We start from the raw sequence: 17,449 nt of genomic DNA, 5'->3' as shown, positions 1-17,449 counted from the left end.
CATTCGCCTTTTCAACAGAAGTCTGATGAACCGCAATCCCTAAATTTGATTCTATTCCTCTGGGTAAAATGAAGACCGAATCTTCATCACACCTTCTTAATGTGGGAGAAAATCCCTCTGCAGTCAGTCCTGTGAAATCAGCTTATGTAACAGACATATATTACACAGGTTTCCGGACAATAACCGTCATTAGATGCCTAAACATAAGAAGGAACGGAGTAAATCACTTCAGTGTTGGCAACGTGAACATTTCTGTTGCTAATTCCCGGTCCGCACTTTTCCTGCTGTGAAACTGAACGAAAATTGTTTTATTTACATTTTAATACAGATCCATTCACCTTTCACTATTTCTTCCCTCAATCTGCCCCGGCAGCACCAGGCACCGGTCCTGAGTTCCAATTCTGGAGAGTATAAGAGGTGGCCACACTTCCCCCCTCACGTTGTTCAGTTTGCTTATTTGAAGGGGAAAGCTCTCCAAAGCTATGAATGCATGCTTAAATCCAACAAGGAAAAAAAAATTAAACAAGGCCCCTGGCTTATTAATAATAGCAGGGCTCGGATGGGTCCCCTGGAAAGGAAGGTAAAAAAAAATTATCCACAAAAAAACCAAGACAAAACTGTACTCTAGGAGCAAAGGGGATTTTTTTTTCTCTCGCAGAGAGGTGGATGTAGTTTTGGATTTTTTTTTAATTTTGGTGTGTGTGTTTTTTTGTCTCCTCTCAGACCCTACAATATAGGAGAAACTTTGAAGGGGGGGGGTGCTTATCAATTGACTTTCAGAAGCCCCATGCTTCTTGATTTGAATTGTAGTTTGATTTTTATTTTTTAATGAGCCAGGTTCCATGGCCTGCAAAAGTTTGAATCCCACTGATCTAACAGAAAAAATTTTTTTATAAGGGCAAAATTTTGTGGGTTCCCTCCCCCCCCCCGGAGATTTTTTCCCCCTTTCTCCATGTGCCAAGAGAATAGTTTTTTCGCTACTTTCTCCTGGATAAGATTGAATAATCTGATGTAAATGACCTCTTTCTTCTCCTTTGCTTTTGAAGATGTGCTAGCCCTAGTTAAAGGATGAAAGGCAAGGGACCTCTTTAGCCCTAAAGGGAATTTATTTCTCCTGAAAAAACGAAAAAGAACTTCCTGCAGGCCAGATCCTCAAGAGGCTTCCTCAAAGGGGGATGTTGCCAAAAAATAAATAAAAAATAAAAAAAATCCTACTAAATGGCATCACTTGAGTCAGATTTCTTTTCTGTTCAATTGCTTGTAGCAATTTTATCTTTTCAGCATAAAGGCAGACCTGTCAATCTCTTATCCAAGGATGGGCAACTGTGACAACTTTACAACATGTGGATTTCAACTCCCAGAATTCTGGTGAGTTCAAGTCCCCAGGTCGTAAAGTTCTCAGAGTTGCCCGCCCCTGCTCTTTGCATAGGTTGTGGCAGCTTTGTGAAAAGGCTCCACAGATTTGTACTCCACCCCTACACACACCTGTTAAGTTTTCATTCCTCCAGACAAGCCAACTTCACCCCTCCCTCCCTTTGCAGTGGACGAGTAAGGGGGTTTGAGGATGATTTGTACACCCAACATATTTTTATTCCTGGCACCTTGACATCCTGGCACACCAACATGTTGTGTTTCCATTTCATTTGAAGACCCTCCTTTTCCCTTCCTTGACCAGGCCTGTTAACCCACCCACCCACCCCCTTTTTGAAATGGCTAGCAAGGGGCTGTGGTCAGAATCCCTGTGTTTGGTTCGTTCCTCCCCTTGCCCATTTTTTTCCTGCTGCTCAGTAAAAATGCACATTTTTGCAGCTTGTTCTGAAGTCTTGAGATTGTGGGGCCATAACGGGGAATTTTCTCTCTCGAGTTCCAAAGGACACAAATTTCGAGCCCTCGTTTTTGTTTTTTATTTATTTTTTTTCTTTTCCATTCTTGTCCCACCTTTTCTAACCTTCCATTGCAGTTGTTTCTCTTTTGTCATTCGACTTAGTGACGCATTTCTCATTTTATTCCTAACTAACGGCTTCCGTTGAAGAATTCCACTCTCCCACTCCCCACCTATCTTCTCTTTAAACCCCCTCCAGGTATGCTGAACCATCCACCGATCCCCATTTCGGATCTGGCAGATCACACGGAGCACCTGAAAGCCAACGATAACCTCAAGCTGTCCCAGGAATATGAGGTACGAGGGGAAATGGTCAGGCCCAGCCAGAGGAGGCGAGAAGCGTTTTCCAGGGTTGGATTTTGGGGCTGAAACCCCAAGATGAAAAAAAAAACCACTTTCCTTTCTGCTCAAGAGTCACAAGAGCTAATCAATGATCTGTTCATTTGCTAAGAATGCAGGCCGCGGGTGCCCCGAAAATCGTTTGGACTATGCACAAACTCAAATCTGCTTCTTGCATTGATTAAAGCAACTTGGCATGCTTTAAAGCACAGGGGTCTTCAAACGTGGCCCTTTTATGACTTGCGGACTTCAGCTCCCAGAATTCGTCAGCCAGCATGCCTGCCTGAGGAATTCTGGGAGTTGAAGTCCACCCATCTTCAAGTTGCCAAGGTTGAGAAACTCTGTATCTAGTCTAGGGGTCTTCAAACTTGGCCTTTTTATGACTTGTGGACTTCAACTCCCAGAATTCCTCAGCCAGCGTGCCTCCCTGAGGAATTCTGGGAGTTGAAGTCCACAAGCAAGGGTCTTCAAACTTGGCCTTTTTATGACTTGTGGACTTCAACTCCCAGAATTACTCAGCCAGCGTGCCTGCCTGAGGAATTGTGGAAGTCCACAAGCATGGCTGGCTCAGGAATTCTGGGAGTTGTTTGTTTGTCCCTGAGGATATCATAGCATTGTTCTATCCCAGAGTCGGTACAGGCATGATAGTCCTTAGATCAAAATCTTCAAGATGATCAAAACCTTCCAGATTTTGACACACACGCCCACAATCACGCAAATAGCCTTGTGTGCAGAACTTGGCTGAAAAAACTAAATCGAGTCAACGTCTACGGAGATTCTCAGTCATCCAGGTCATGGTTGTGGAGGCCATTTGGAGGACACAGAAAACCTCCAAGTGGCCTCAACGGCTCTCTAAAAGGATGCAAATGACCAGCTGTCTGCAAGGAGTATAAATCCTTCCCTTCCCCACCATCCAGTCAGAGCTGAAGAATCTTCTTGGACAAGAAGCGAAAGGTCTTCAAAGGAAAAACAAGAAAGTCCAGTTGCCTCCTGGAAAAAAACAACCACCTTTGCGTCTCAGCTTCCAATGACTTTGTGCACACGTCCCTGTTTTGTATCTTTGCTAAATTGCTAACACTGCAGTTGCAACCGTAAGAATCTATTCTTACAACAAGGTCTCGGCACCTAGACAGTGGGGGCCGAGATGACGTAATAGATTCATTTAGGAGATAACCCGCTGCTCTCCCAACGTCCTCAGCCCGCCTCATTAATTTCATAAAAATGAGAATAACAAACACTGTTGTTAGGGAGGGGAGTTTCTCACTGTTAGCCGCTGGAAGTGTGTGTTTAGATTTGAAAGTGTGTTCTACTAAGGGTGTAGTTGCGTTCCCGTCGGTTGAGCTGCTGTACTGAACTTTCTGAACTCAATTTGCCTTGTGAATCATTGCTAATTTTTGTTTTATAAAAAAAAATAAGCAGCTCTAAAGAGGTGGCACCCCCCACCACATGCTTAACATGCTCCCTGGATTAACCCGGTTTTCTCAGTCTGTTATGAATACAGTGCATTAAAATAATTTTAAACCATTTTGGATACCAAAAAAAAAAAAAGAAAGGCCCAAGCCATAATTAAGTCTAATCACGTTTAATTTGTGGAAAGCAGCTGCTGACCGCGATTTCGCCTGCTGATTTGGGTTGTGAAGAAGGTCAGGATGTTACACCAAAATGCATAAAAAGAAATAAGAGATACCAAGTTCCCCAAATTAAAGTAGGAGATGAGAATAACGAAAGGAAATACGGTCGTCCTCGATTTACAACTGTAATGGAGTCTGCCCAACACCGTCATAAGTTGCGACAGTTGTAAAGCTGTGGACCTTTTTTGTGTGTCGGTCGTTAAGCGAACGCCACATCCATTAAGCACACATCACAGTTGTTAAGCAGTGGTTTGCCATGGGTGTAGTTTTGTCAAAAACAAAGCTAATTACCAGTTTTTGGTAAAACAACTGTAAATTAGAGTCAGTTTAGTCTAGTGCAGGGGTAGGCAACCTTGGCTCTTTTATGACTCATAGACTTCAACTCCCAGAATTCCTGAGCCAGCCTGGCTCAGCTTGGAAACCTCTCCCTTTCCCCTCAGCACGGCTGGCTCAGGAATTCTGGGAGTTGAAGTCCATGAGTCATAAAAGGGCCAAGGTTGCCTAGCCCTGGTCTAGTTGTTAAAAGCACGAGGCTAGAAACCAGAAGACGGAGACTTCCAATCCCACCATGGCTACGAGAGCCAGCTGGATGACCTTGAGCCAGTCATTCTCTTTCCGCCCAGCCCACCTCACAGGGTTGTTGTTGTGGAGAAAAATAGGTGGAGGAAGGAATATTAAGTGTGTTCGCTGCCTTGAGTTATTTATCAAAGTAATAAAGGCATATGTATTATTTGTAGAACTAAAGATAGATAGATAGATAGATAGATAGATAGATAGATAGATAGATAGATAGATAGATAGATAGATAGATAGATAGATAGATGGATGGATGGAGGGAGGGAGGGAGGGAGGGAGGGAGGGAGGGATAACTACAGATGGATGGATGGATGATAGATACTGTAGATAGATAGATAGATAGATAGATAGATAGATAGATAGATAGATAGATAGATAGATAGATAGATAGACAGACAGACAGACAGACAGACAGACCGATAGACAGACTACGGATGGATGGATGATGTACACTGTATAGATATAGATAGATAGATAGATAGATAGATAGATAGATAGATAGATAGATAGATAGACAGACTACGGATGGATGGATGGTATACACTGTATAGATATAGATAGATAGATAGATAGATAGATAGATAGATAGATAGATAGATAGATAGATAGATAGATAGATGATGGAGGGAGGGAGGGAGGGAGGGAGGGAGGGAGGGAGGGATAACTGTACAGATGGATGGATGGATGATAGATACTGTAGATAGATAGATAGATAGATAGATAGATAGATAGATAGATAGATAGATAGATAGATAGACAGACAGACAGACCGATAGACAGACTACGGATGGATGGATGATGTACACTGTATAGATATAGATAGATAGATAGATAGATAGATAGATAGATAGATAGATAGATAGATAGATAGACAGACAGACTACGGATGGATGGATGGTATACACTGTATAGATATAGATAGATAGATAGATAGATAGATAGATAGATAGATAGATAGATAGATAGATAGATAAAAGAAAGAGAAAAAGAAAGGAAAGAGAGAGAGGGAATGAATTCTGGGAGTTGAAAACCACCCATCTTCAAATGGCCATAACTGGGAAACATTGGTACAAATTGTAGACAAGCAGGGATTTCTTTCTGAAAGTCGACCCATTCTAGCTTCTTTGAAGGAGTTAAGCATCCTTATTTTAAGAAAGAAAGAAAAAGCAACTCGTATCTTTGGGAATGACTGGAGGAAAGACGGAGCAGCACAGCCAAAAAGGTCTGGAGAAATGAAGCTAAACGTGGCCTGATCCTAGAAAAGGCGATGAGGCAGGGGAGAGAGAGAGAGAGAGAGAGATCAAAAACCCAGCCCCTGGGTCTCTCCGCAAAGAAGGAAGCCCGCCAGTGGATAAATCCCAGCACAATTTTAGAGATAACTCCTCAAATCTCTTTCCAGCCAGCGCCAAGCAGTTTACACGGTGTATGAATTGCTAATTGCCCAAGTTAGATGACGGGGAAAGATCCTCATCTCTGCAGGGGCCTTTCCTAGCCCTTCTCAGCATTCAGGCAGGGCAGGGCAGGCAGGCAGGCTGGCAAGGAGAAAGCTAATGTATTATTCGCTCTGCCAAGGCTTATTGCCGTTTCCCCCTGGCGCCTAATCTGCATAATGTAATATCCAAAAGTGCTTCTTGGCTTCTTTCCAGGACAGCCACCTCCTCCTAAACTGCAGATTGAGATCGTTTAAAAGAGAGAGAGAGAGAGAGAGAGAGAGAGAGAGAACGGAGGGAAGGAAGGAAGGAAAAAGGGAGAGGAGGGAGGAAAAGAAGGAAGGAAAGAGAATGAGTGAAAAAGGAGGGAAGGAGGAAAAGAAGGAAGGAAAAATGAGTGGAAAAGGAGGGAGGAAAAGAAGGAAGGAAAGAGTGATTACAGAAAAGGAGGGAAGGAGGGAGGAAAAGAAGGAAGAAGAATGAGTGGAAAAGGAGGGGAGGGAGGAAAAGGAAAGAATGAGAGTGGAAAAGGAGGGAGAGGAGGGAGGAAAAGAAGGAAGGAGAAAGTGGAAAAGGAGGGAGAGGAGGGAAGGAGGGAGGAAAAGAAGGAAGAAGAATGAGTGGAAAAGGAGGGGAGGGAGGAAAAGAAGGAAAGAATGAGAGTGGAAAAGGAGGGAGAGGAGGGAGGAAAAGAAGGAAGGAAGGAGAAAGTGGAAAAGGAGGGAGAGGAGGGAAGGAGGGAGGAAAAGAAGGAAAGAATGAGAGTGGATGAGGAGGGAGAGGAGGGAGGAAAAGAAGGAAGGAAGGAAAGAATGAGAGTGGAAGAGGAGGGAGAGGAGGGAGGAAAAGAAGGAAGGGAGGGAGAAACTTAATGAAATTAACAAGGGGCGGAGCGCAGAGCAAGCAACAATCCATTTTCAGAGTCTTTGCAGAAGGGGGTTGTCTTAGCCCCCCCCCCCCCCGCAAGGCTTTGTGTGCTGCAACTCCTCAGATGCTCCCGGGTGCAGCTGGTGAGACGGCTTTTCAGTCCTAAAGGGGAGAAGGGCGTCTGCCTTGTCCCACCAAAGGGCCTCTTTCTGATCAGAAGGGGAAATTTCCCCCCCCCCCACTTGGCTGCTGTCCACGTTTAATTCAGCCCCTTTGGGGGTGGGGTGGGGGTGGGGGTTAGGGAACAGCGAGCTCAGACCAAGCGAAGTTGATGCACGCTTGGGGGGGAAAAAAAGGTAATATTTGTGTGTCTAGCTTTGTGTGTTTTAAGATGATGCAATGAAAGCCTGGAATTTCAGGCTGGGGTTTCCCCCCCACACCCCCCCCCCTTTTTTTTTCTTCTTCTTCTTCCTTTAATAGCTTCTAGCTCTCCCGAGGTGGAGACAAAGCTTCAAAGCATTGTGGATCACGCTTATGCAAAGCGAACAGGCAATGGGAATAAAGTTATTTTTTTTTAAAAAAAAAATCATTCCTCTGTTGGTTTGATTGCCTTTTTCCCAGCTCTGGTCAGGCCTGTATAGTTTTGCTTTTTTTTTTTTTTTGATCTTTTTCTCAATGCAGAATTTTGATGATTTGCTTGAAGCACAGGACTGGCACAGCCATACTTTGAATTCCAGAGTGGAACGGTTGTCCAATTTCCTTTCCTACGATTTCAGGAAATTCTCAATTCGAGCGTCCTGACCACGTCTCCGTTCAGCTTTTGCTAAAATAAATCCCATTTTTTAAAAAAACAAAAAACAAAACACACTTTCTTCTGAGCCACATTGCTTCCTTAATTTCTGTATTGTGTTTCCGACTGGGGTGGTCCTGTGACCCCAGAGGGCTCAATTGTTTCCACACCAGGATCTTTTCACTGAAAACATATTTTCTCTGACTGAGAAAACCACCCAGCTCAGAGAGGAGTACATAAGAAGCAACCTAGAATTAAGGGGGAATTTCCTGACGGTGAGAAGAATTAATCAGTGGAACAACCTACCTCCAGAAGCGGTGAATGCTCCAAGACTGGAAGTTTTTAAGAAGAGTCTGAAATGGTATAGGGTTTCCTGCCTGAGCAAGGGGTTGGACTAGAGGACCTCCAAGGTCCCTTCCTACTCTTAAATTCTATTCTATTCTATTCAGAAGAGACTGGACAGCCGTTTGTCTGAAATGGTACAGGGTTTCCTGCCTGAGCAGGGGGTTGGACTAGATGACCTCCAAGGTCCCTTCCTACTCTTAAATTCTATTCTATTCTATTCTATTCAGAAGAGACTGGACAGCCATTTGTCTGAAATGGTACAGGGTTTCCTGCCTGAGCAGGGGGTTGGACTAGATGACCTCCAAGGTCCCTTCCTACTCTTAAATTCTATTCTATTCAGAAGAGACTGGACAGCCATTTGTCTGGAATGGTACAGGGTTTCCTGCCTGAGCAGGGGGTTGGACTAGATGACCTCCAAGGTCCCTTCCTACTCTTAAATTCTATTCTATTCTATTCAGAAGAGACTGGACAGCCATTTGTCTGAAATGGTACAGGGTTTCCTGCCTGAGCAGGGGGTTGGACTAGATGACCTCCAAGGTCCCTTCCTACTCTTAAATTCTATTCTATTCTATTCTATTCAGAAGAGACTGGACAGCCATTTGTCTGGAATGGTACAGGGTTTCCTGCCTGAGCAGGGGGTTGGACTGATGACCTCCAAGGTCCCTTCCTACTCTTAAATTCTATTCTATTCAGAAGAGACTGGACAGCCATTTGTCTGGAATGGTACAGGGTTTCCTGCCTGAGCAGGGGGTTGGACTAGATGACCTCCAAGGTCCTTTCCAACCTATTATTATTATTATTATTATTATTATTATTATTATTATTATTATTATTATTATTATTAGTTTGTCTGAGCTTCTGAGTCCTGATAAACCTTTCTCCTTCAATGACTTTGTCTGATCTTTTTTTTTCTAAGCAGCCCACTAAGCTGATAGCTAGTTTAACCTAATGATAACGAGTTATTACAGAAGAAATCTGAACGAACCCAATCAGTTGTCTGCTTTGGGACACAGGTGTGAATGATGTCACCACTATCTTGGCCAATGCACCTGTGCAGATGTCTCTGGAGATGCTCAGTCATCCCGGTCCCAAAGGAGCTTTATCAAGAGGCAACTGGCCTTCGTTGGTTTTTCCTTGAAAATGTTTCGCTTCTCATCCACGAAGCTTCTTCAGCTCTGACTGAACAGTGGGGAACGGAAAGATTTATATTCCTTGCAGCCCTTAAATCCTTCCATTCAATCAGAACTGAAGAAGCTTCTTGGTTGAGAAGCAAAACGTCTTCAAGGAAAACGAAGAAAAGTCCAGTTGCCTCTGGAAAAATGCACCTTTGGGGCACCTGTACAGAGTCTCCTAAATCAGGGCTTTTCGACCTTTTCACCCATCGTGCCACTTTTAGGATAGGGCAACATCCGAGGACCACCAGTCGCCTAGCAAGGTGTCAAAAACTTGATGACCAAAAAAAAAAAGAGGAAAAAAGTGATGAGGTCCAGGTAGTCCTCGACTTACAACAGTTCGCTTAGTGACTGTTCGAAGTTACAATGGCACTGAAAAAAGTGCCCCCCAAGCCACAGCCGAGCAAGACACCCGCCCGCCCGCCCGGCGGCGGTCTTCCTCCTGTCCGAGGTTTTCATCATTGTGAGCATTTCTGTTGAGGATTGGCAGCGGGGGTGGGGTGGGGGGTGTTTGATTTTTATTCTCCCCCCCCCCCCGTCTGCTGTGTGGTTGCAACAGGTTTTGGTCACTTCACATGACCCTGGGACACTGTGACCGTCATAAATAGGAATCAGTTGCCAAGCATCTGAATGTAAATCACAAGACCCTGGAGATGCTGCAACATTCCAGCTGATCGGCGCTTCCTCTGGGCTCAGCAGAAGCGCCGGGATCAGCGCCGAGCTCCAGCTGGAACCTGACGCTGATCTTGGCGCTTCTGCTGAGCCCTGACAGCCCTGCAGTTCCAGCCGTCTCTCGCTCAGGCTTGTGCGGTGCTGCCACCGGTTCAGCTCCTTCCCCTCCCCCACTACCACTTTTCTAGGATGGTCATGTACCACCTGCCAGGTGTCAATGCACCACAGGTGGTACCCGTACCACTGGTTGAAAAGCCCTATCCTAAATGATGAGGACAATATTTTTTTTTGAATGAAACACACTTTTATCACTTTTTCGTTTACACTGACTACCCTAATAGATCACTTTTAGCCATTCACTGTTCATAGTAATTGCAGGTAGTCCTCGACTTACGTCCGCATTTGAGCCCCACCATTTCTGTGACTGAGCGAGACAGCTGTGAACTGAGTTTTGCCCCATTTTACGACTTTCCTTGTCACACTTGTTAAGGGAAGCGCTGCAGTTGTGGATTTATTCACACGGTGGTGAAGTGGATCCGGCCTCCCCATTGACTTTGCTTCTCAGAAGGTCGCAAAAGGGCATCCCTTGACCACAGGACACCGCAGTCGTCATACGTATGTGCCAGTTTGCCCAGCATCCCCATTTTGATCACGTGGGGAATGCTGCAAGGGTAATAAGTGTGAAAAGGTTGTATCACCTTTTCCAGTGCCCTCGTAACTTTGAACAGTCACTAAACAAATGATTGTAAGTCGAGGACTACCTGTATTTGATACAAGAGGTGCTTTCTCTTCTACTCTTGCTTTCTCGATCCAGTACTTTGCAGATATACTGGGACCACAACTTCCACAAGTCCACAAAAGCCACTGTAACGACCTACCTCATCTAGGCTTCCCAAGAAAGCAGAACTCTTGAAACGGGCATTCTCTCAAAAGGAACAGAATAGAATAGAATAGAATAGAATAGAATAGAATAGAATAGAATAGAATAGAATAGAATAGAATAGAATAGAATAGAATAGAATGTGGAAACATAAAAGAATAGAATAGAATAGAATAGAATAGAATAGAATAGAATAGAATAGAATAGAATAGAATAGAATAGAATAGAATAGAATAGAATAGAATAGAATAGAATAGAATAGAATAGAATAGAATAGAATAGAATAGAAGCTGGAAGGGACCTTGGAGGTCTTCTAGTCCAGCCCCCTGCTCAGGCAGGAGAACCTACACCATCTCAGACAAGTGATTGTCCAGTCTCTTCTTAAAAACTTCCAGTGATAGAGCCCCCACGATTTCTGGAGGCAAGCAGTTCCACTGGTTGACTGTCCTCACCGTCAGGAAGTTTCTCCTTAATTCCAGGTTGCTTCTCTCCTTGATCAGTTTCCAACCATTGCTTCTCGTCCTACCCTCTGGTGCTTTGATGAATAATATGACCCCCTCTGCCTTGTGGCAGCCCCCTCAAATACTGGAACACTGCTATCATGTCTCCCCTATTTCTTCCTTTCTTTAGACTAGCCAGACCCAAGTCCCGCAGCCCTTCTTCGTAGGCTTTAGTCTCCAGGCCTTATGATCATCTCAGTTGCTCTTCTCTGAATTTTTTGCAAACTCAACATCTTTTTCGTAGTATGGTGACCAAAACTGGCTGCAGTATTCCAGGTGTGGCCTTGCTAAGGCTTTATAAAGCGGTACAAATTTATTTTATTTTTATTTATTTTAATTCCATTTATATCCCGCCCTTCTCCGAAGACTCAGGGCGGCTTACAAGCTTAGCAGTAGCCTTCATTCTATGTATATGCCTGCTTATTAGGGCTTTCACACACACCACAGCGGCATTATTACAAAGTCGATTCTATGCCTCTGTTTACGCAACCCAGGATTGCATTAGCTTAGGGCAGTGTTTTTCAACCACTGTTCCGCGGCACACTAGTGTGCCGCGAGATGTTGCCTGGTGTGCCGTGGGAAAAATTGAAAAGTAATTATAAAATACTTTCTTTGTGTTTATTTGATTCCTATTCAAGAGAATTACTTTATATATAGTCAATATAGGCACAGAGTTAAATTTTTTAACATTTTCTAATGGTGGAGTGCCTCGTGATTTTTTTCATGAAACAAGTGTGCCTTTGCCCAAAAAAGGTTGAAAAACACTGGCTTAGGGGCTAGTGATAGCAGGGAAAACAAGGCGAGATCTGGAGAAAAGCCCACAGGAAAAGTATATTAAAACCACTATTCATTACTCCTCCCCCCAGGATCCCTTTGAATCCCAGCCAGCCCACAGGTGGCATAGTGTTTTGGTAACTGGCTCCTTTGGCACGCTCTTCACTGTGGCTCCAGGTGCAAACCGTCTCTGAGATAAGGGTGCTGCATCCCTTTTCCTGGGAGGGAAGGTTATAGTAGCAAGACGGTGCAAAGTAGAATGGCAGGTCCCAAAGAATGGTTACGAAAGCACGTATACTCTAAAGGGGGAAAACAATATATTTCTTTGGGGACCTGACAGCCACCCTGACTGGAGATTTGGGACAATTTCTTAACATTTTTAGAAGGCACCAGATTGAAGAAAGAAGCCCTTAGCTCAGGGGTAAGCATCCTTGGCTCTTTTATGACTGGTGGACTTCAACTCCCAGAATTCCTGAGCCAGCATGAGGGAACTATGGACCCCTCATGACTTGCGGACTTCAACTCCCAGAATTCCTCAGCCAGCATGAGGGAACTATGGACCCCTCATGACTTGCAGACTTCAACTCCCAGAATTCCTCAGCCAGCATGGGGGAACTATGGCCCCTTCATGACTTGCAGACTTCAACTCCCAGAATTCCTCAGCCAGCATGGGGGAACTATGGCCCCTTCATGACTTGCAGACTTCAACTCCCAGAATTCCTCAGCCAGCATGGGGGAACTATGGCCCCTTCATGACTTGCGGACTTCAACTCCCAGAATTCCTCAGCCAGCACGGCCCAGCTTGGAAACCTCTCCCTTTCCCCTCAGCATGGCTGGCTCAGGAATTCTGGGAGTTGAAGTCCACGAGTCATAAAAGGGCCAAGATTGCCTACCCCTGCCTTAGCTGAACCATGAATTTGAAGCGGAAAAGGAATGTCTGTCAACTCTCAAAACGAAATTAGCTGAGGCCATTTTCTCTTCCTTTTCAGCTGCCACAGAATTGGGAGGCGGGGGGGGGGGGAATGATTGTTTTATCTTAGACATAATGATAAGTTGTTCCGTTCCATGGGAACCAAGGTCGTTGCTAACTGCATTTGGGCAGGCTGTAGTCTCGGTTAGAAAGTCAGCCTGCACAAGTAGTTCATTGAGGAGTGTGATTTATGACTCACCGTTGGGCTGGGAAGTTTAACTTTGTAACTTTTGGGGGGGGAGTGTTTCAGTTTTGGGTTCCCCCTTGAACGTGCCGTTATTCTGTGGCCAAATAATAATGTTCTTTAAGGAAATTCTCATCTCTCGGAACCACGACAATGGCGTTGTGTAACTTTCTTCCTTCCTCTCTCTCTCTCTCCTAGTCCATCGATCCTGGGCAACAGTTCACTTGGGAACACTCCAACCTCGAGGTGAATAAGCCCAAAAACCGCTACGCCAATGTCATCGCCTACGATCATTCTCGGGTCATCCTCCTTCCGATCGAAGGTACCAACGAAATTGGGGAGGGAGGGGAAATGGGTTGTGTGGGGTGACCTCCTTAAAAGCGGGAGAGTCCCGTGATTTTTTTTCCCATCAAGAATTTGCTGTACAAACCTTAGAGGGGCTCAAAATGGGGCTTCGTGGTCTTCTCATCCGCCATGTTGAATCTAGTCCAGGGCATTTCAACCTTCTCACCCACTGTACCACTTTTTGGATAGGGCAACATCCGAGGACCGCCAGTCGCCTAGCAAGGTGTCAAAAACTTGATGAGCAAAAGAAAAAAAAAGGAAAAAAGTGATGTTGTACAGGTAGTCCTCGACAGCCATTTGTCTGAAATGGTATAGGGTTTCCTGCCTTAGCAGGGGGTTGGACTAGATGACCTCCAAGGTCTCTTCCAACTACTTATTATTATTATTATTATTATTATTATTATTATTATTATTATTATTATTATTATTATTATTATTATTAACCCCCTGCTCAGGCAGGGAACCCTATATACTATTTCAGACAAATGGCTGTCCAGTCTCTTCTTAAAAACTTCCAGTGTTGGAGCATTCACCACCTCTGGAGGCAGGTTGTTCCACTGGTGAATTGTTCTCACTGTCAGGAAGTTTCTCCTTAGTTCTAGGTTGCTTCTCTCCTTGATGAGTTTCCATCCGTTGCTTCTTGTCCTGCCTTCTGGTGCTTTGGGAGAATAGCTTGACTCCCTCTTCTTTGGGACAGCCCCTGAGATCCTTTCGGCCACAATGCGAAAAGGGGTCCGTCTCTATGAAACAATTCTCTCTTGGTTTTTTTTTCCAATTTTGGGATTTCTTTTTTGGCCGCCCAGTCCAAAACCCCTAAACAGACCCTACCTTGCCTTGCGTAGCCTTCTGCACTGTGTGGGGGAAACGGTGCCTTTTTTTTTTTCAGAGGCATCAGGAAAAAAAGGGGAAAAAAAGGATTTTTCCCCTTCGTCCTTTCCTCTTGTGAGTAAAGCAGGCTCTTTAATTTAAAGATATGTCAGGTCAGTGCCGCTAAGGCTGTTTTCCGTGTTAGCGGAATATAGAAATCCTTTCTCGAACGGCCCGAAAGAGACTTTAATATGTAAGGTTGCTCCGGTTGGCGCCGCAGAGGTCAAACGGATAGCTATGGAGTTCAAAGAAATTACCCGCGCCGGCGGGGGTCCAGAGAGAAATGTTGACTCTTGGGGGGATATTTTTTTTTCTTTCTTTGCTCTGCCCTGCTTTCCGCAGACTGGCAGCTCGGAGCAGCCCTCCCCTCCGACGGCGGAGCTGAACTCCATCAAGCCAATAAGCGCCATTAAACTTTCCAAGGGCGAAGTGGGGGAAAAAAAAAAGAGGGCCTTGGACCAAAATGGATTTTTTAATCTGTAGCCCCGGCAACTTTCAAAGGCCGGCTAGGGTCAGGCGCAGCCTCTTGCAGCTTAACCTCTTTCGATTGCTTTGCTGCTCTCCCGGTGCAAGGTAATTTCATGGACTCCTGGTGGGGCAAGGAGGGGGAGAGGGAGGGGGAAACGGGGTGGGGGGGAGGGGGGATGTAAGACCGGGGGGGGGGGAGGGGGGAGCCTGCAAACGTTTGATTGAATTTCAGGGAGGGAGGGGGGAGTTTGGAGAGATTGTGTCCATCCTTCGCCCGATTTGCTTAGCGGTGATGCACCGTGACATGAAAATGGAGGGAAAGGAAAGGAAAGGAAAGGAAAGGAAAGGAAAGGAAAGGAAAGGAAAGGAAAGGAAAGGAAAGGAAAGGAAAGGAAAGGAAAGGAAAGGAAAGGAAAGGAAAGGAAAGGAAAGGAAAGGAAAGGAAAGGAAAGGAAAGGAAGTAGGTAGATGGGAAAGGAAAGGAAGGGAAGGGAAGGAAACAGAATAACAGAGCTGGAAGGGACCTTGGAGGTCATCTAGTCCAACCCCCTGCTCAGGCAGGAAACCCTATATCATTTCAGGCAAATGGCTGTCCAGTCTCTTCTTAAAAAGTTCCAGTGTTGGAGCATCCGCAAACTTCTGGAGGCAGGTTGTTCCCCTGGTTAATTGTTCTCACTCTCAGGAAAATTCTCCTTAGTTCAAGGTTGCTTCTCTCCTTGGATTAGTTTCCATCTATTTTGCTTCTTCTCGTCCTGCCTTCAGGAGCTTTGGAGAACAGCTTGACTCCCTCTTCTTTGGGGCAGCTCCTGAGATACTGGAAGAAAGGAAAGGAGGAAGCAAAGGAAAGGAAAGGAGGAAAGAGGAAAGGAAAGGAAAGGAGGAAGGAAAGGAAAGAAGAGAGGAAAGGAAAGGAAAGGAGGAAAGGAAAGGAAAGGAGGAAAGGAAAGGAAAGGAGGAAGGAAATGAATGAAGAGGGGAAAGGGAAAGGAAAGAAAGGAAAGAAGGAAGAGAGGAAAGGAAAGGAAAGGAAAGGAAAGGTGTGGCTTGAGCTCACTGAACTTTTAAAGCTTGGCCTTGCCTGCTTCAAGGCTGTCTCCTGCCTCTCTCTGCAGCTGCTGGCTTGGAGAGGGTGGGATGAATTGGGCGGCTCTCGAAAGGCCCAGCAGTCGACCAAAGGCATGGATTCCAACACGGCTCTTCCTCTTTTTGGCTCTTCCCCATGCAGGCATCCTAGGGAGCGACTACATCAACGCCAACTACATCGATGGGTACCGCAAGCAGAACGCCTACATTGCCACTCAGGGCCCTTTGCCGGAGACCTTTGGCGACTTCTGGCGGATGGTTTGGGAGCAGCGCTCCGCCACGGTGGTGATGATGACAAAGCTGGAGGAGAAATCCAGGGTGAGGGGGGGGGGGAAATCCAGCCCAGCGAACGGTGCTCCTGCCTAAGTTTTATTGCGGGAAGTTAAGAACAGAGCGCCAAATGTGGGGTCCCCGGTGCTCTCTGAGATTGGTTGTTTCCTTGTAGACGTTTCACTGCCCAACTAGGTAACGTCATCAGTGCTAGAAGGGAATGTGGAGTTTGTGGAGAGGAGGAGGAGGAGGACTGTGGGGTCCCTGGTGCTCTCTGAGATTGGTTGTTTCCTTGTAGACGTTTCACTGCCCAACTAGGTAACGTCATCAGTGCTAGAAGGGAATGTGGAGTTTGTGGAGAGGAGGAGGAGGAGGACTGTGGGGTCCCTGGTGCTCTCTGACATTGGTTGTTTCCTTGTAGACGTTTCACTGCCCAACTAGGTAACGTCATCAGTGCTAGAAGGGAATGTGGAGTTTGTGGAGAGGAGGAGGAGGAGGACTGTGGGGTCCCTGGTGCTCTCTGAGATTGGTTGTTTCCTTGTAGACGTTTCACTGCCCAACTAGGTAACGTCATCAGTGCTAGAAGGGAATGTGGAGTTTGTGAAGAGGAGGAGGAGGAGGACTGTGGGGTCCCTGGTGCTCTCTGAGATTGGTTGTTTCCTTGTAGACGTTTCACTGCCCAACTAGGTAACGTCATCAGTGCTAGAAGGGGGTGGGATTTGTGGGGAGGAAGAGAAGGAGGAGGGAGGGAGGGAGGGAGGGAGGGAGGAAGGAAGGAAGGAAGGAAGGAAGGGAGGGAGGGAGGGAGGGAGGGAGGGAGGGGAGTCTTGGTGCTCTCTGAGCTTGGTTCTTTTCTTGCAGATGTTTCATTACCCAACTAGGTAACATCATCAGTGCCCAAAGAGACTGGTGTTTGCAGAGAGGAGGAAGAAGAGGGCGAGTTGTGTGTGTGTGTGTATGTGTGGGAGGAGGGAGGGAGGGAGGGAGGGAGGAAGGAAGGAAGGAAGGAAGGAAGGAAGGAAGGAAGGAAGGAAGGAAGGAAGGAAGGAAGGAAGGAAGGAAGTGGAGTCTTGGTTCCCTCTGAACCTGGCTGGTTTTTTTGCAGACGTTTCATTACCCAACTAGGTAGCACCATCAATGCCGAGCGCTTAAGCTCCAAGTTAAATCCAAAAACGCTAGGGAATTCCTGGAAGCTTGGCATCCAGACCAATTAGCGTTCAATTGACACGTACGGATAAACCACATTTGCCCGCCACGCAGAGAGGCGATGAAAAAAGAGCCAAGAAGGAAACGAAAAGGGCAGAACAGATCCTCCCCAGCGTCCTACACCCAGAGAAGCAGAGATTAACACACCAGACACACAATAAAGTAGAAATACCCTAATCAAGGAACTACCAAGGAACA

The 17,449-nt window shown here is 45.8% G+C and overlaps 1 protein-coding gene across 1 annotated transcript in view; it reads left to right on the top strand.

Annotated features, from left to right (window-relative positions):
• PTPRS (protein tyrosine phosphatase receptor type S) overlaps positions 1-17,449 on the top strand; it is a 179,950-nt gene that overhangs the window by 131,264 nt on the left and 31,237 nt on the right. The window contains exons 19-21 of the mRNA XM_081321595.1: positions 2,082-2,179; positions 13,211-13,334; positions 15,918-16,093. Coding sequence (XP_081177721.1) covers positions 2,082-2,179; positions 13,211-13,334; positions 15,918-16,093 — 398 coding nt within the window. The remainder of the gene's footprint in view (positions 1-2,081; positions 2,180-13,210; positions 13,335-15,917; positions 16,094-17,449) is intronic.

This window comes from Vipera berus (genome assembly GCF_964194415.1).
Source record: "Vipera berus genome assembly, chromosome: 1".
NCBI lineage: Eukaryota > Metazoa > Chordata > Lepidosauria > Squamata > Viperidae > Vipera > Vipera berus.
The sequence above is the reverse complement of the archived record's forward strand: the minus strand, read 5'-3'. Positions and strand labels throughout refer to the sequence as shown.